Here is a 17,902-nt window from a genome sequence, read left to right as displayed (position 1 = left end):
TTCTCTTTGATTAAATTAATCAATTTTACACAATTTCAATATAAATGTACAAATCTATATAGAAGTTACTTTACCATGTGCAATATGACATAAAGAGCTGCTCACCACCAATAAATAAATCCATAAGTAATAGTCTAGGTTTCAGACACTGCTATACTAAAAACATTTGTTGCAAAAAGTTATTATTCAAAATAAATTTAACAGCTAACCTCAATACAACACGTCTACAGCCATGCTAACAGCTTTGTTAAGGTGTATTAAAATTACAGTACTTTGCTAAAATTGCTAAATATGCTAACATTTTTGACATGTTTCTCTCTAACACCATCTTAGTTTATAATTTGTTGATTAGCACTAAACACAACATACTGTGTTTAGAGCTGTTTATATAATACATATATTTTTACTGGATAAGTGAATAATTTGACCTGCTGGTGTCACTAAATGAAGGGTCACCAAAGTCAGTAGGCATCATCCTGTCGGGAACATCTGTGTGCAAAATTTGCTAGAACAAAATCCGGTATTAAGCTTATAAAATATTTCAGTCCGAACCAAAGCCAGAGCCAAGCAGTATTACTACCAAACTGAATTTCACAGTTTGACAGAGTTACAGCATATAGTCAAAGAGCAATCATTGTCATCAGCAATATCCTTGTCATCAACATCCTGCAATCATGACTGAACAAACACCAGACTTCCTCCTCTCTATTTAAACATTCAGGAGGCTCAAGAATACAGACGTTGCACTACCTGTTGGTTTGACTACGCAGTACCAAGTAGCAGTTGTCCACTTTCAATATCTTCACTACAATTGGCTTCTTAGTAGTTAGTAGTTTAATTACTATGAAAAAGAAATCGAAGAAGTCAGTAGTGATTTGATATGAGATCTATAAATCAAGGCTACACAAAGTGGGAGAGAAGTCCGGCTGTGATAAAAGGCTCTGCTTTGACACTTTGTGTCTTCAGATGAATGGGCTTCATCAGATGGAATGAAATAAATAGCAACATTTAAAATCATGGCAGTTTGAATGCCCTGTGTCGTTAACTAGGTTGGTAAAAAGATCAAATTAGATGATCAGTAAACCGTACTAAACAAATCAGCATTTATTAAGGTGTAATACTAAATTTATAACATGTGACTCTGTGTACTATACATTACTATTACAATGTTTTTTAAGAGTGTAAAGGTGCTGAGTTCAGGGCCCGGCACTGATGAAGACCAGAGTATATTTAGTAGAATAGTACAATTATGAAATAAATACAGGTCCTCATATCAAAGAACCAAAAAGTTATTTTTTCTTTTGAATAAATGAAAACCAAACTGCTTTCATATCATAGTAGCAGACCTAAAGGGGGATTTTATCTCAAAATGCTCTACCATGTGTAACTTGAGATTACTTGACTTCTATAAGTTATCAAAAATCTCATTTGTGATTGTCTTTTTTTCTCCCCATTATGTTTCACAATGAGTTTGGAGGCTTTTCAGTACAGCTTTTGTCAGCATGACTCCGTGTATGAAACATGCCTGAGTAAACTTGTAATGATTAGATTTTTAACATTGATAATACAAGACTTTTATGTTATGAATATAAAACATCCTCTATATAATACAAAGCTTAAGTGCTCTTGAACAGTTTTCTCTCTATATCCAACATTTTTAAGCATGGCTTTGACAGCCGGGGGAGTGAAAAGAGTATGTCACATGTTGCTCCAATACGTGCCTGAGTGAGGTTGGCTGAGTGTCTTGATGTTGCAATTCAATAACCTTTATCTACACAGAGACACTTGGGGTGGCGAGAAGGGCTCTTTTTAATCCCTGGAGTGTAGATATGCAGCAGCAGAGCTGAAGGAGCGTGCACACATAAAGATGGAGTTTAAACAACGCTTGAGAGATTCTATGCAGCTCCTCCAATCAGTACTGATTGTCAAACTGCAGGATCTTGCTGATGCCACTCAGAGAAAATAGATGCTGACTTTGTAATGTCTAGACCCCGGGAAATCAAAGCTTTTGATGTCTGGCACGTGGATTATGAACATGGGCGCCAACAGCGTAGCACATTATGTAAATTCAATTTGAAATTCAACGTGAAAAAATACAGATGACCCAATGGAAGTCAATGCTAAGTCTTTCATTATTTTTTACAGATAATTATGTCATTCTTTAGTATTTAGTTATCCGGTACAATTTCCTATATTAGTAACAAGCACCAATGAAACATTTAGTGGTGAAACAACAATGAGGGTGCTTAAGAAGTTTTAATGAATATGCATTTGACTCACAGCTTTTGCTAGTGCATATGACTATTAATAATTAATCACATTAGGATCGGGGTGTTTTTTGTTTAGGAGAGTAAAATCATGGAAAGTCAGAATAGGTGCTCAACCTTACAGAAATAAAGCTTTGTCTCACCGTGAATTATTTTTTTTTTTACTTGATGATATTGTTGCCTGTTTGTGAAACTGCTTTTAAGACATTTGATTCAAAAATTTGAACATGACAAGTTCCTGCACTAAAAATGTTTCAACCTATCCAAGTTTGCAAGTTATGAGTTGTTTTTTTTTTTCTTCGTTTTTTTTAACCTTTTGAGACAGTTTCAAGTGTGAAAAACAATAAATCAAGTAAACCACATCCAATTCAAATATGTGGGCTGTTTGTTGTTGGCTTGTTTAGTTCAATAAATTACTGTCACTTATTCAGTAATCTAGTGACTTCTAATAGTACTTCTAATATTACCAATGAGGCTCCCACAACTACTACTGAGCGATGACGTCTGCACTTAAGATCGGTGCAGAACAGTGTATGCCGACACGCACACTCTTTCATGCATCGCCTGATTGAGCATATTCTCCAAAATCCCCTCGAGGCCCAGATTCATTTTCACATGTGTAATTACAGACAACTCATTAAGGAGCCTGTGTGTGTGTGTGTGTGTGTGTGTGTGTGTGTGTGTGTGTGTGTGTGTGTGTGTGTGTGTATGTGTGTGTGTGTGTGTGTGTGTGTCTGTGTGTGTGTGTGTGTGTGTGTGTGTGTGTGGTTTCAGAGGCGTCATCGGAGGTCCATAGTTAATCAGCAGTCAACCAGAAGTCTCGGGGATCAGCCCATCGATTTCCTCCCAGGGAAATCAATTCAATCAAAGGCATTACTTAAACTGAACAGAAAGTGGAGAACATACAGCAGGGAAGACCAAGAGACCAGAGAGGAGGATGTGATACAAGATGGTAGGCTCGTAGAGAGAGGTTCAGGTTGTAAGGACATAGCAAAAGACAGAAACATAGGCGAGTCATTGAATGGCATCTACAGTACAGTATGGCAGATTATTGGCTGACGTGTTACACAGTGTTCTCCATCGCCATCATCAAAACACCAAAGGAGGAAATATCTCTGGAAGAGACTTGTGCTGGTGGCTTGGGCCAGCACAGCTGTATACTAATACATTTTATGTTGGTTTTTACTTTAATCTGTCACCCATCTGTTTACAAAGACATAGTCTCGCATTGCCAGACCTAAATCCACAGCGCTGCGGAGAAAGGTCTGGCTAGTCCAAACAACATTCCTGGATAGGAGAAAAACATGCTCTGGTTTATTGGCATTTCTTTAAACCAATCACAATCGTCATTGGGCGGTGCTAAGCGCCGGACGCAGCAACGGTGAATCTGCAAAATAGCCTCTGGATGGTGTCGGTACACGATCCGTTCTGCCTGCACGATCCGTTCTGCACATGCGCAAGATAATACTGTTTTACGACCTGCACGATCTGTTCCACGCTAGCCTATGGCTAGCCTCCACCAGGAAGCTAACGTTAGTTTAGCTAACAGCTAATTCGGCTAACCGCTAGCTGACAGCTAGATTCAGTCTAAAATAACGTTAACTCAAACGTAATGGGAAAAGCAGGCTACAGCTAAATTAAGACTTCACAGTAATAACAATAAAGACAAGTATTGAGTGATTGTATTTTAAATGAGCACAAGTAAAGTAGAACTGACGTAACAGCTGCTATATATGTTAGGTGTTTGTTATATATGTCAACGTTTATTTTCAAGTTTTATTTTGAGGGTCTTTTAAAGTTATTACATGCTGTCTCAGCTAGCAGTTAGCCGAATTAGCTGTTAGCTAAACTAACGTTAGCTTGGCTGTCGACCGGAAGCGTGGAACAGATCGTGCAGTGTCGTAAATCCTCGTACAACCGCGCATGTGCGAACATTTTGCGCATGTGCAGAACGGATCGTGCAGGCAGAACGGATCGTGTACCGACAGATGGAACTTGTTTGGTGGAACATGTGCACGCATGAGAGAATTTTAATTTAAACATAATTTGATTGTCGGTTCTAGCTCAGAGGATGTTTCCCGAATCGACCCGAGTTTAGAACACAAAGAAAGCGGAAGGTAAGGGACATCCGGCTGAAAATGAGGGACATCCGGCGGAAACTTCGGTGGCACCAGAACTATCCGATAAATGAAACGTCATCGATTTAGACAACAATGACATGGTGGAACATTTTTCAGTGATCTGAGATTTTAATTCACCATTTATACAGGTAGCTATCCCTTTTAATATCTCCTCATGGCAATATTGGATTTACAGACTTTTACATCAAACTTTATTTTTCAGGAATTGATATCACCGGATAATCAATTTATCAATATGTTTTAAAACTGCATATACCTCAATAGAAGATATTTTTTTCTAGTGATACTTTAATGCAAATACACTACTATGTTCTGGTACAGTCATACACAAGCAAAATCTTGTAAACATTCTGCTGCATGCCATTACACACACACACACACACACACACACACACACACACAGCTTTGGTTGAGAAAGTAAGAGAACTCACTGACCTTGATTGGACATAATTAGACTTAACCACAGGTCCACTTATCTGATGAAAAGACTTACAGATTCACCTTGTGATGAATACTAAATACAAGCATCGACTCTAGCTTTAAACACACGTTTAGGAGGGCGCACAAACTCATACCCTTTATAGGCATGTGCACATATACACACACACACACACACACACACACACACACACACACACACACACACACACAAACCCACACATGTCCTTGGCCTACCCCAATTGGACTTATTACTTTGAGAATCTTCAAAGGGCTCTTTGATCACCTCTTTGAAAATCATCTTAAAATTGCAAATAGGAGCTGGCCTGTAGATACAGCCATATGGAGAGTTTTGTGGTAAGACCGAAGTGGAAAGCCTGACCACTAGCAGTTCTGCTCTGTTCTGTGACTTGTCTTCGGAGGAAACACTGCATTCGTGTGAGATTAATATGTGAATCCCTGTGAAATGCCAGTGAATTTTATGGTTTGTTTGGATTCTACTCCTTCTGCCTGACCGGTTTCAACAACTTGCTTATGATGTTTACAAAGCACCATACAACCTGGCTGATTACGAATGAGATGACTTCCAAACTCCGCCAAACTTGTCATTGTTATATACCAGCAAAGCCCTGTTCAAGACCACTACATCACTCTTTTGGAGTTAAGACACGTACACGTTAGAAGATGACATATAAGCCATGTGTAAAGACTTATCAGACGTGACGACACAGCACAGCTCTTTATACTGCTTTGAGACAGGATTTTACAACTCTGGAAAGTTACCATAGCATTGAAATTATCAAGGTAAGTGCTATAAAGGTATTTTACCTGGGTTGCTTCACCAGACAATCCTGATTTTTCTTTTCAATGGCGCCTAGGCTGTGCCAACACAGTTGTCTAAATGTAGAGCATGTACTTTGTTTTTGTCAATCTGAACATCAGCTTCAAAAAAGGTTAGTCCTAGAAATTTGGACTGCTTTGAAAAGGCAAGAGGAAAATGCATTAACTTAAAAAAACGCAGGGTTTAAAAAAAACACTTTTTAAATTTTTTTTTTTAAAAACTGCAAGCGGGGCGCCTGTGTAGCTCACCTGGTGGAGCGGGCGCCCATATGCAGAGGATCAGTCCTTGACGCAGTGGCTCAGGGTTTGAGTCCGACCTGCGGCCATTTGCTGCATGTCTTCCCCCTCTCTCTCCTCCCTTTCCTGTCAACAGCTGTCCTGTCTATTAAAAAAAATTATCTTAAAAAAAAACCAAAAAATCACTGCAAGCGGAGTTTTGGCAGCTTTAATATGAATCACCTTCCCCAAATAGTATGGTACTTACAGCAGTTTTAATATTTGGGGCACAGTTGCTTCCAAAATCATGTAATTTATCTCTCACGAAACTCACCTAATTCTTACTCAAAGCCATCAGTATCCAAACACCTTCTACTCTTCGCTCTTAAACCCATATTTAAACTTATAGTATCAGTCATTTAATGCTGCTTAGCACCTCACACTATTTTAATCATCATCATTAATATCCTTCTGACTTTCATCCTTTAACCCAAGCATGCAAACACACACCTGCTGCATATAACCTCCCTGCTCCCACTGCACGTAGTGAATAGTGGGTTACCTCTGCTGATAAAAAAAAAAAAAAAAAAATCACAGTGGGCAGTGTTCCATTTTTCATAATTGCGACAGCAAGAAACCTCACCACCTGCCAACCTTTTGAACAAGAGTGTAACATGTAAGGTCTGTTTACAGGTTTTGGTCAATTTTTATATAAAAAACATAATTATACTCAAAACACAAGCTTTAAAAGTCACATTAGCTGATGTTTCGGAGTATTTCAGTGCTGGTCAAATGGTCTCCTGGTTGCTTACACTGATAATGTTAAAAAATGTCCAAGACCCAGAATAACAGACATTGGTCATTGTAGTTTTTTAAGCTATAGTGGCTGCATTGCCCTTCACAGAAACTACTTTGTCGCATTTACGCGTGTTCGTCCTACAAAATGGCCAGCAGCAATACATCCTAACTATAAACTGACAAAACACTTTCCATCAATGCTTAAGAAATAATATGTGAACCTGCACACAATGCAACAAAAATGCTGTTAAAATGCACTGCATAAATGACCAACTGAACATGTAATTTACAGAAAATCTTTTTCCTGTGAAACAGAGAGCTATTCAGGGGTGAGTAATTATTTCTAAATCTCATTTTTTCCAATTGTGCTCTATAGAAAATAATAAAAGAAGCAGATGTCTTGTACACTCTTTCGCCTCCATGGCCTTGATCAAACCATACGGTCTGCGTGTGATGCGGCAGCCAAAAAAAAAAAAAAAAAAAAAAGACTCTGAAAGCAATTTTCTGAGGCAATGTGCAAGAAAGAGAAGATTGGCACAGCGGCTGGAGCACAGCAAAATGTGACACACTGAGACCGCGCAACCTTGGGAGTGCTTTATGCCAGAGGAAATGTATGTGCGTATGCATGTGTGAGTGGAGGTTAACTGAAATGACACAACTGTAAAAGGGACAAGAACAGTAACATTATGCTGGTGTGTATACATGTTTTAGAAAATTCATGTATTTTTGTCAACTTTCATTCCATTAAAAACACACATGCATGAATGAACACAGACCCATACAAACACACACACTTACACTTTTGAGACATGAAATATGTGTGTCCTGAACTCTCTGACTTTGTGTTCATGGCATTCTCTCTGTCTGCATTTGCCTGTTTGTCTGTGGTTGTGTTTGTGTACTTACTGCAGATCGCATCAGCCTCGTCTGAACCGTCTGCACACTCCGGTTCGCCATCACAGCGCCACCTAGCAGGGACGCACTGTCCATTCTTACAGGCAAAGTCTGTGGTCGCACATGTCTTCTTTGCTATGGAGACAAAAGAGAACATGCAACATTAGTATTACTATGACTCAAAGAAAGGTGAAGCAAAGCTACTCTCTACTGGTCATTAATATGAATAGTGAATCAACTCAGTCCCAGTTCTTAACACAGTGTCTATTAGATATTGTATTACATATTTAATGGGAGCACAGGAAGTGATGTCTGAATAGAGACAGAACACACCTACAGAAACTGCACACACCAACTGACAAGTGATGCAAATGTATGAAAAAACTTTAAAGCAGTAAGTGGTAACATGTCAAAAGTTTGATAATCCACTTAACAAGGCAACAAGGCTAGCCAATTAAAATTTAACATATGTCAAGAGTAATTTCTGAGCACCAACTTTAAACCAATTTTGCAGTCCAATTTTACTTTAACCATCAGCGTGTTCATGTGCAACTTGTAACAGGAGACTTTTTTCACTTGACAAAAATCCAGCATGGATGAAAAAGTCTTCAGTTTCCTGCTGAATCCATACTGATGTTCTACATTTTTACAAATATTGTTGAAATTCTTTTCCTGAGGACCTGATTTGTTAGATCATTTCAGTCGTATAGGTTGTTAAATTTACATTTGAAATGGGACTCATTAAGAATTTAAGTTTCATAAAGTTGGTTTGGTAATGTCAAAATATTACATTTGACAACCTGAAACCGATTTAAAGTATTATCTGAGGAATAAATCCAGTAAAAGAGCTTACAGGTGGATGCTCTGGTGGAGGAGCAGCTTTTTCAATCAGAGCAGTTTGCTTCTAGGCAGAGTGAATGAGCCTGCATTGACAGCTTTAGTAGTTTGCAAGATTGTGTTGTGTATACAGCAGTGCAGTGAACAGAGCATGTCACATGTGAGCAGAGCAGCACTCCTCAGGTTGCCTGCCTGAACTGGTTCAGAGGTTTTGCTTCATTACAACCATCCCATGATCCACCTTCAGGGTCCAGCCTGGTCTTTGCAGAACTGGCTCTGGCTAGCAGTTTTTCTGATACCCTAAAGACTCCAAAGGTTTTGTGCAGTTGCTTTCTCCAAGCAGGGGGAAAATTGAAGCACTTGAGTCTGTCACAGGCCTAAGCAAAACAATCCCTCTTTTTTGACAGTGAGAGCCACTGAACAAGAGAAAGCACTCGCTTGCCGTGTTAGCAATGCCTTGCCTCGCCATGATGAAATATACTGTACTATGAAGGGGGCTGACAAATGGCAAGAAAGTGAGTGTGTGTGTGTGCGCATGTGCGTGCGTATGTGCGTGCATGCAAAAGTAACAGTGACTGCTACTGTTCCATTTTCTTTCACGTGAGCCTGGTGTTAAACCACCTCACCGACCATTGGTTTGAACCAGCTGAAAATGTAGGTTGGCAGAGTGCTAGGCTAAAGCAGTGTAATGTAGCATGGGCAATGATACTGTATGGACATACTGTATAGTTAGCTCAATCATATGTTTCCTATTTAAGATCACTATTTCAAAGTTGAACAAATAAAAAAACAAATATGAAATCAAGAAAAAGACGAGGAATCAATTTATGTGAGCAGTAATAAAAGGCCAATTATTCCCTGGGTGATAGTTGAACACTATAGAGAATACAAGACTCTCTCTGCCTTTAGATATGCACTTATTCTACAAACAACTTGTTAAAATCCTTTTGTTGTTTTGATGAGGTTTGGTTTGAATCGCAAAAGCTTTAAAAAAAAAAAAATAAAAAAAAAAGCTCTATATAACAAAGAAATGCTCTTCAAATTTGAGATATTAAAACAAAAATACAAAATTCCCACTACCAACGCCTTTGAATATTTACAAATAACTAGAAAAGTCAAATAGATGTTATCGCTAAAACAAAAAATAAATTAATAAAATTAATTAACATAATTCTTTAGCTAAACCCTCTCTGTCTAGCCTGGGTTAACCCTGACGAACTTCCGGAAAATTTGAGATTTGCTCTGCAAGTCAGTCTGGCGAAGAGCCCATTCAAGCCCATTTCCAATGTCCCCAAAATCGAGGCACCAATCACAACCGCTGAGGCGGGCTTTACACCAATCACAACCGTTGAGGCGGGCTTTACGCGACGACGATAGCGCAGCGACGGTGAGCAGCTTTTTGTTTACATTCAACTAAAAGCTGAAGCTACTGAAGCGCAGCGTCACCTGGACTGTTGGTCTGATTGGTTGAAGGACTATCTAATGCGCCCAGAGGCATTTGAGTGGCGTCCGTTGGTGACGCCCCTTTGGAAATGAACTGTCAATGAACCTTTCCCAGACCCACTCTCAGTTACAACTGAGAAGGGTCTGGTGTCAACCAGGCTACTCTCTGTCCCCTTTGGAAAAAACAATGAAAGACCATTAATAAAAGGTACCCACCAAATATCTATCCTTTGAAAATGTTTATGTGCTGTTCGATACAAAATAAAACCCTTATGATTAGTGCCATGTAGGGCTGAACGATTAATTGCATTTAATATCGCGATATGTTAAAACGCGATTTCCTAATCGCAAAGGCTGCGATTTGGTCACGTGACTGGAAAGGGCTAATCAGTCTGCACTCCGCAGAGAAAGCATCAACTTAGCACGCTAACGCTACGTCGTACCTTGAGCTGATTTCTGTCATTCAAACAACTCTGAGTTGTAGTTTAAAACGTTTACAGCCATTTTAATAAAATGAAGGGTTTTATTCTGGCTCGAGTCCATACATGCAGTTAATGGATACAGGAGCGCAGAACTGAAGGCTCGGTTGGCAACGATTAGCTCTGATTAGCGGTTAGCTCCGGTTAGTGGTTAGCTCCGTTATAAAGATATGAGTGGAGGAGCTGCCACTGAGAGGGGTAACAACCAGACTGATAAATGACGTTCGGGGAGCTTTCACAGCAGCGTGGCCATGGGGTTTCAACAGTTTTATTAGTACAGTTAATCCCACGGCAAGAACACCAGCAACTAGCTAACGTAACGATAGCCTCTCTGAGCCATGGATGTATTAAGAGAACTGGATACAGTGTTCGGCGGGAAGCCCCGTACGTTCCAATGAGAGTGCTCAAAAGCGCATAAAGCAAACATGGAGCTCGACTCTTCCGCATTGTTGGCCCATAACGCTGGTTGGCTCACGATGGGCATGCGCACTAGCAACAATTTGTTTGCGTTGTCGTAGCAACCGGTAGCAACATGCGCGTTCATGAGCTTCTCTCTCGTGTCTCTTACAAGTGGCGAACTCATGAACTCGCCGTTTTCATTGTCTAAAATATTCACTAACGTTAAACACTATGTCTTCGTTGTTCCCGATCGTTTACATGCTTAGCTAAATAAACGATAGATGTATTTAGCTAGACAACCAAGGAGATTTAATAATTATGTTGTGCTACTAGCTAGCTACCTACTAACTAGCGCTAGCTAGCAGTTAGCCTGCAGTTTCGTGAACAGAGCTCATCCATGGCTTCAGCTCTCATCCACGTTACAAGCTTTACAGCATACAGCCCTCGGATGTATCATAAGAGAGAACCAAGGCGATGTAATCACTATGTCTGTAGTAACGTTATGTAGGCATATAGCTAGCTATGTATAGATCTTAATACAGCCATGCTAGCTACCCCTGATGTAGCAACTAGCTAGCTAGCCGATAGCCCGCCAGTTTGGGAAACGCTAATGACGTAACATCCACGTAGCTAACAGGCTTTACAGCAGCTACATACATCCCTGGGATGTATCATGACTTCATAAGATAATACCATGGACGTATTCATAGAACACATGGTGAATTACAACCATTAGCTATATCCATTATTATAGCTAGCTACATGAGCTCGGGAGAACAGTCATGTGAGCGGGCGGGCGCAGTCTCGCGGCTCTGCTCGCGTCCACTATGCGCGTTCATCATGCCAAATTTAATAATTCTGGATTCGCTTCTAGTGAATGTTAAAAATGTTAAAAACGTAAGGACCCTTTCAGTGTTCGGGCTGGTAAGTTGATATACCCAGAAACAAATTATCCGCTGAAATATAGACGTTTCTTTCGCCATGCAAAGTCTATGTGAAAAGTCTTTCTGGGCCATGGGGTGCAGTACCACCGTTATCCGCTAAGCCCATGGTGGCTTTTAGACTCGGCGCTCTTCCTGGGGGCTTGCTCTGAGCAAGTGCACACGACAGCACGCAACTTCACGAGGGGGAGGGGCTGGAGGCAGCTCCTCTCTGTGCACTGTAAAAAAAATACACTGGTGTGTGTGTGTGTGTGTGTGTGTGTGTATATACTATATTTTTACTTATTTAACTGTCTAGTGTGTAATTGTGTGTTGTTCATACTATAAAATGAATAATACAGAAGACAAAGCTTAAAAAAATAATCGAATCGCAATCGCAATATTTGGGAAAAAAATCGCAATTAGATTATTTTCAAAAATCGTTCAGCCCTAGTGCCATGTGCTTTTCTTTTACAAGAAGCAGGACAGCATTAGTGCACTGATTTCAAATGCTGAACTACACGAGGAATTGGTCCAACTCTGGCACTGAATATTATCCTCTTAGCAAGGGAAAAGCTAGCCGACTTATTAGCTTGTTGTTCATGTGTGTAGCCTTGGATGTCCTATGGTGTGAGGTAAAAGTCAGCGTTTTGACTGATGGCACAAGTGTGACCCACAATAATAAAGTAGAGGAACTGACAGCATCTCAGCATCTGTGGGGACTAATGCTTTCTATATGTTTATTATACGGATGACAGACAATGTATAGCAGATTGAAGAAAGGATAGAGACAACCACACATTCACCAGTGCAGAGTATTGATTCTGAGTAGAGAGAGAGAGAGAGAGAGAGAGAGAGAGAGAGAGTCTTAAAGACATGAGAGGGATGGGATTGAAGAAGGTGTAGGCCTAGAATAAATGAAAAACATGTCCCTAGGGATCACAGAATAGTCAGAGCCAAAGACAAAAGGTAAATAGAAAAAGAGGAGAGAACAGGGAATAGGGGTACAGAAACGAAAGACAACAGGACGTTGAGGTGGGATCTAGTGTAATGGCATCAGTCTTCACAAAGGACTGAATAAATCCTTTTCCTTCCTAGCAGTGTGATAGCATAAATCCCATCTCTTTCTGTCCACCCTCCCTGATTTTTTCATCATTCCCTCCATCTCTGCCTACAGCCTGATAACAGAGTCAGCTGTAGCCACACACAGAGCATACACTAGGCACTATAATTCACAATACTACTGTAGATCACAACAAAGCTGTTATGAAACACCCACAAATTACAGTTTTTCTTCACCTTTATGTCATATCTCCTATCACTGCTCATCCTAATTTTCTCCAAAGGCGCTTGTTTAATTCAGTTGTGGATGCAAAATGGTGCAGGTGACAGACACTCAAGGGGATTAATTAAAATGCAGAAGCCAGCTAACGAAAGCCTATCCATTTCCTACAACCCATTCCTTAAGTCGAATGTTTCTTATCTTGAGGACAAAAGGAAAAATAATATAATTCACCTTGGCCCCTACTTCTTCCGGGGGACCAAAGGCATTGAGTAGCGGCTGTTCCTCTGTGAGCAAATAAAATATGCTTTTAATTAACCTTAGGATGTATTATGTTACTCTCACATTTATATAACAGTGGCACTGGAGAAAGATAAAATACAACACTGTGAGAAACCACTGTGAGTAACTGCCAGAAAGGTTATGTAGAATAATGATGATAAGTGGACATTTTTAATCATCTGTGGGAAAAAGACTGAAAAATTACAGAACTGGTATTATCATTATGAAGACTTTACTTTGAAAATGACATCCCCCACTATAAGTAAAAAAAAATGGTAGTATTTCAATAAAGCACATTATGGAAAGCTATTATCATCCATCTTGAAAAGTGAGAATTACATTCATGAGAGTACAGTCATTTGGAGTTTTAAATACAGAATGAATAGTGATTAGTTTTATGCATGGGAATATCCCCACAGATGGGTTTAGAAGGAAAGTGTTCATGTAATAAAATAAGCATGTAAATATATATATATAGAAAGAGAGAAAGATCACAAATTGTAAACTATGTGGACATTCGCACACTCACATTAAAACAAATGTGTGAAGACATCAGCACATTCAAAAATAAAGATTTTACCATGCCTCTCAAGAGTTGCTGATGCACACACAAACGGCTGCTTACATTTACATTCTGATTCACCAAACCTGTCATATACGACTCATCCATATGGAACAGCCTAAACCTGCCTTATGAGGTGTGAGAGTGAATGTGCAGGAGCCAACACTAGGCCACCCCTCCCCTAGATTTGAAGCGTTATGTTAGTTTATACCTCTATTCCCAGAAAAAGTGATTAATATTTACGTGAAACAGCACACAGACCAGAAGCTCGAGCTTGCTCAGATGATTTCATCCACATTCTCTAGTCGTCACTAACTTTTGTACACTTTTAAATTGCACCGTCAGATTCTCATATCTTATCTTAATGACATATATTTCTGAGATTTATTTTGTTAATATACTCTACTGATTGGAGGTTGCAAATATAGCTACAAGGCTGATGTAATACATTAAAAGAAACACAGGAGGTTAAAAACAGACTGTGTTTAATGTTTAGGCTGTAAACATCACTAGATGTTTACAGCCTAAACATCACCACCTGCTTCATTTGGCCAAGTGCAAATGTTGGGTAACATGACGGATGATCAGTCCTGTGATGCTCTACATATTATACCTTTATAGGGCCATGCAAGGCCAAACCATTAAAATAATGCCCATTATAGAGCTGCACAGGGTGACCATGTGGGCAGTACACTTAAAAGGTGCGACGACTGTCGACCTTTTCTATAGACATAGATAGTGTGTTAATCTTCCACTGACATTCAACTAATGTCACGCTCTGCAGACCCCCATGATCAATGAGTGACTAAGCTGACCCACTCATGTTCATATGACACACACACACACACACACACACACACACACACACACACACACACACACACACACACACACACACACAGAGGACACCTCTTAGGATTCTTCACCACATCCTCCTGAGGACATGATTTGGGACACTAGTGATCGACCTGGGAACAGGTGAAGGTCAGCGTCTTCCTTGAAGTCATTCAATTTGCACACCTCATTACACACACACAAACACACGCAAAGTGAAAGGGAAATGGAAATAAAACATCCAACAGCACAATAATAGCTAAGGGAACACTGTGTCGCCTCTAATTAGGATCTGTTGACTACAGTGCCTGAAATGTTGATTTGCTCCAATAACAAAGGTTTGAAAGAGACAACCGATGCTGTAGTGAGATTATTTACCAGCCTTCAGTCAGAGACAGCAACACCTTTTAATATGCTTAAGTTCCAAGTGCAAGAGAACAAAGCTGGCATGCTTTGTTCACCAGCCTTTGAATTGGGAAAAACATAGTCTTCTGAGATGCAGATGCTGCGGATTTTACGATAGTTTGGGTTCTCTCTTTGGTTTTATTTTGATAGTCTAAGGGTGGATTCATATACAATGGGAAATTGTCTTGCTGTATTCAAGCAAATAATCTGCCGGAGTGTTGTGTTTTTACAGTCTGTGTTTATTGTCCACCAATTGTAAACAGTAGAGATATTAGCTGTAACAACAGACACCAGCTGTTTGTGTGCAGTGTAGCTCTGTACAGTATTATGTAGGGCTGCACGATATGACCTAAAATCAAACACAAAGACAAAGACACAAAGTGCGGAGAGTGTGTCAGAGCCTCCCGGACAGGTGAACTGAGACTCCGTTTCCTGCTTGTCGGTCAACGGTTAATGATCAGTTAACATTTAATTTCATTGTACTTTCTTTTGGAAGGCTGGCTGCCAAAAATCGCCACTTACTAGCTCATTAATTAGCCTGAGGTAAACGCTAGCTATCAGTAAACAGAAGGTAGTGGCTGGTGTGGGGTTTGTGCGCCTCTGTTTGTGTGTGTGTGTGCTTGTCTGCCCACCCCCGCATTTGGCGACAAGCGAGTGTTAATTTTGATCCCTGCACACGCGGTAGAATGTTTTTAAGGAGAAAGTAGGCCTATCAACAGTCTATCAAAATTATCGTCTTTGGAAAAATACATCGATAACAGCTTCAGAATTGCAATGTCGATACATTTTCGATTAATTGTCCAGCCCTAGTATTATGTGTACAAGTGACCGGTCATACACAGAATCATCACCAGTAAACATTTCCATTGCGTACCAGGAAATTCCAGCAGGTAATATCCTTCCTGTCTCTGTACATGTATGTATAAAGTCATACAACTTTGGATAGCCACAAACTATTCAGCCCGGTTGACAACATTTCAACTTGAGCATACTGTACGTGTCTTTGAAGAACTATATTTATTTAACCTCCATCCATGTCTTTAACTTTGTATTGCCTCTGAATTCTGCCTGTATTTGTTGGCACTCCCCTATCAGGAAAAATAACTGCAAAGAAATCATTCAAATATAAAACTTTTCTGTTTGCTGCATATGTAATTTGAACCCAAACCCTAGCAAATCAACTCTGGCCCTATTTCTACCGGTTAACAACCCAGATAAATTTGGTTTAAAATAACCCAGTTGGAATTCACCACACTACCAAGAAGAAACACAGAGAAAAGCCCAAACTGACCAAGTCTAATCTGTGTCCATTAAATCTGGAGAAAAGCCAGAGAAAATGCTGCGGTAACCACGTCGTGCTGCTCAGGTATTCCATCACTTTGATTCTGATCAAAGTGTGTTGTGTTGAGCAATTCGCAGGTAACAGAAAAGTCCATTTGAATAACCAAAACTAACCAAATTCAGGTGACAGAAATAGACAAAGACTTTCATCACTTAGTGTTTGACATTATTTCTGCAGTCACCCCTGTAAAGATTAAAAGCCTGGTTTATGCTGAATAAAGGCTGTAATCACTAATGATTATGAACATTGGTTTCAGCCTCATCCTTTTCAGTTGGAGTTAACTTCCCCCTCATTGTTAAGACTTTACATCCTTCATTATTTTGTGAATTACATGAAAGTCTAAATGGCACACAATATAATATACTTGTTATTGTTTAAAAAAAAAAAAAAAAAAAAAAAAGAGTGGCATTTAACTGTGTTTTCTTTTGAAGGGTAATCTGGAAACTGTGAATGTATGCTCTGCAAAGCCAGGTGTAGTACACACACACACACACACACACACACACACACACACACACACACACACACACACACACACACACACACACACACACAAACCTATCTGGAAAACACTGTACACTAAAAACAAACAGCAGAGAAAATACATTGCACGCTATGTCTTTGGCTGTAAACAAGTCTCAAGGAAGACACAGTAAGGAGCGAGCAAGTAAAAGCAAGCAAAGGGAGAAAAAGGAGAAACGGAAAAAAAAGAGAGCTAGAGAGAATGGAGAAAGAATGAGTGTGGGAGGAAGAGGAGAGGAAATGGATGGTCCTCCAGATCGTTGTGATCGGCTAAAGAGCTAAAGAACGCAACGTGTCAGTAGAGGGAAAGAGGCCGTTAATCAGCGAGCAGAGGTCGTACCACAACTTCGAGGGAGTGGCAAATACTCCACGAATCGTATGTGTGTCTGTGTATGTGTGAGCGAGCGAGACAGAGAGAGGGATGGAGTAAAGTAGACAAGTATAATATTGGTCTTTTTAGGAGATTAAAGTCTTGTCCAGTTTCCTATTAATCCATTGGAGACAGAGAGATATCGAGGAGGACAAAGAAATTGTTGAATAATAATCAACACATAAACCATCCATTGACTGATTGAAAATAAAAGGGCAACTCAAATGGCAGCTTAACGTTTATAACTGCCAAATACAAAGTCTCCAAAACTCTTCAAAGCCTATCGTGACTAACTTAAATCTGTGGCTAGAATTGGGATTAAATGTGTTCAATATTATCAGAGAGGAATGAATACATACTGTAAGTGTACATTATTGGGAGTATGTCTACTAGGCCAAAAAGTGCCTTTGCACCTGAATTTGAATGCACATGCTCACAGGCGTGTGTGAGTGTATGCGGCTGTGAGAGTCTGATGCACACACTACAAAGGCCGGAGATGTGAAGAGAACTCATGGACCGTCGATCCAGACAGCAGACCAGATCAAATATACTATATATTATGCTCCTCACAGCACATCAAATACCACCTACCAGTTCAAAGAAGCTTGTTACCATTTCACGATCTCCCTCT

General features: G+C 39.8%; 1 protein-coding gene across 6 annotated transcripts in view; it reads right to left on the bottom strand.

The window, feature by feature from the left end:
* The window catches only part of lrp8 (low density lipoprotein receptor-related protein 8, apolipoprotein e receptor), a 196,917-nt gene that overhangs the window by 96,236 nt on the left and 82,779 nt on the right, over positions 1-17,902 (bottom strand). For all 6 annotated transcript variants that reach the window (XM_031283863.2, XM_031283864.2, XM_036006980.1 and 3 more), the window contains exon 3: positions 7,607-7,729. In XM_031283863.2, coding sequence (XP_031139723.1) covers positions 7,607-7,729 — 123 coding nt within the window. The remainder of the gene's footprint in view (positions 1-7,606; positions 7,730-17,902) is intronic.

Source organism: Sander lucioperca, chromosome 11, assembly GCF_008315115.2.
Source record: "Sander lucioperca isolate FBNREF2018 chromosome 11, SLUC_FBN_1.2, whole genome shotgun sequence".
NCBI classification, from domain to species: domain Eukaryota; kingdom Metazoa; phylum Chordata; class Actinopteri; order Perciformes; family Percidae; genus Sander; species Sander lucioperca.
This window is presented reverse-complemented; position numbering and strand designations above follow the sequence as displayed.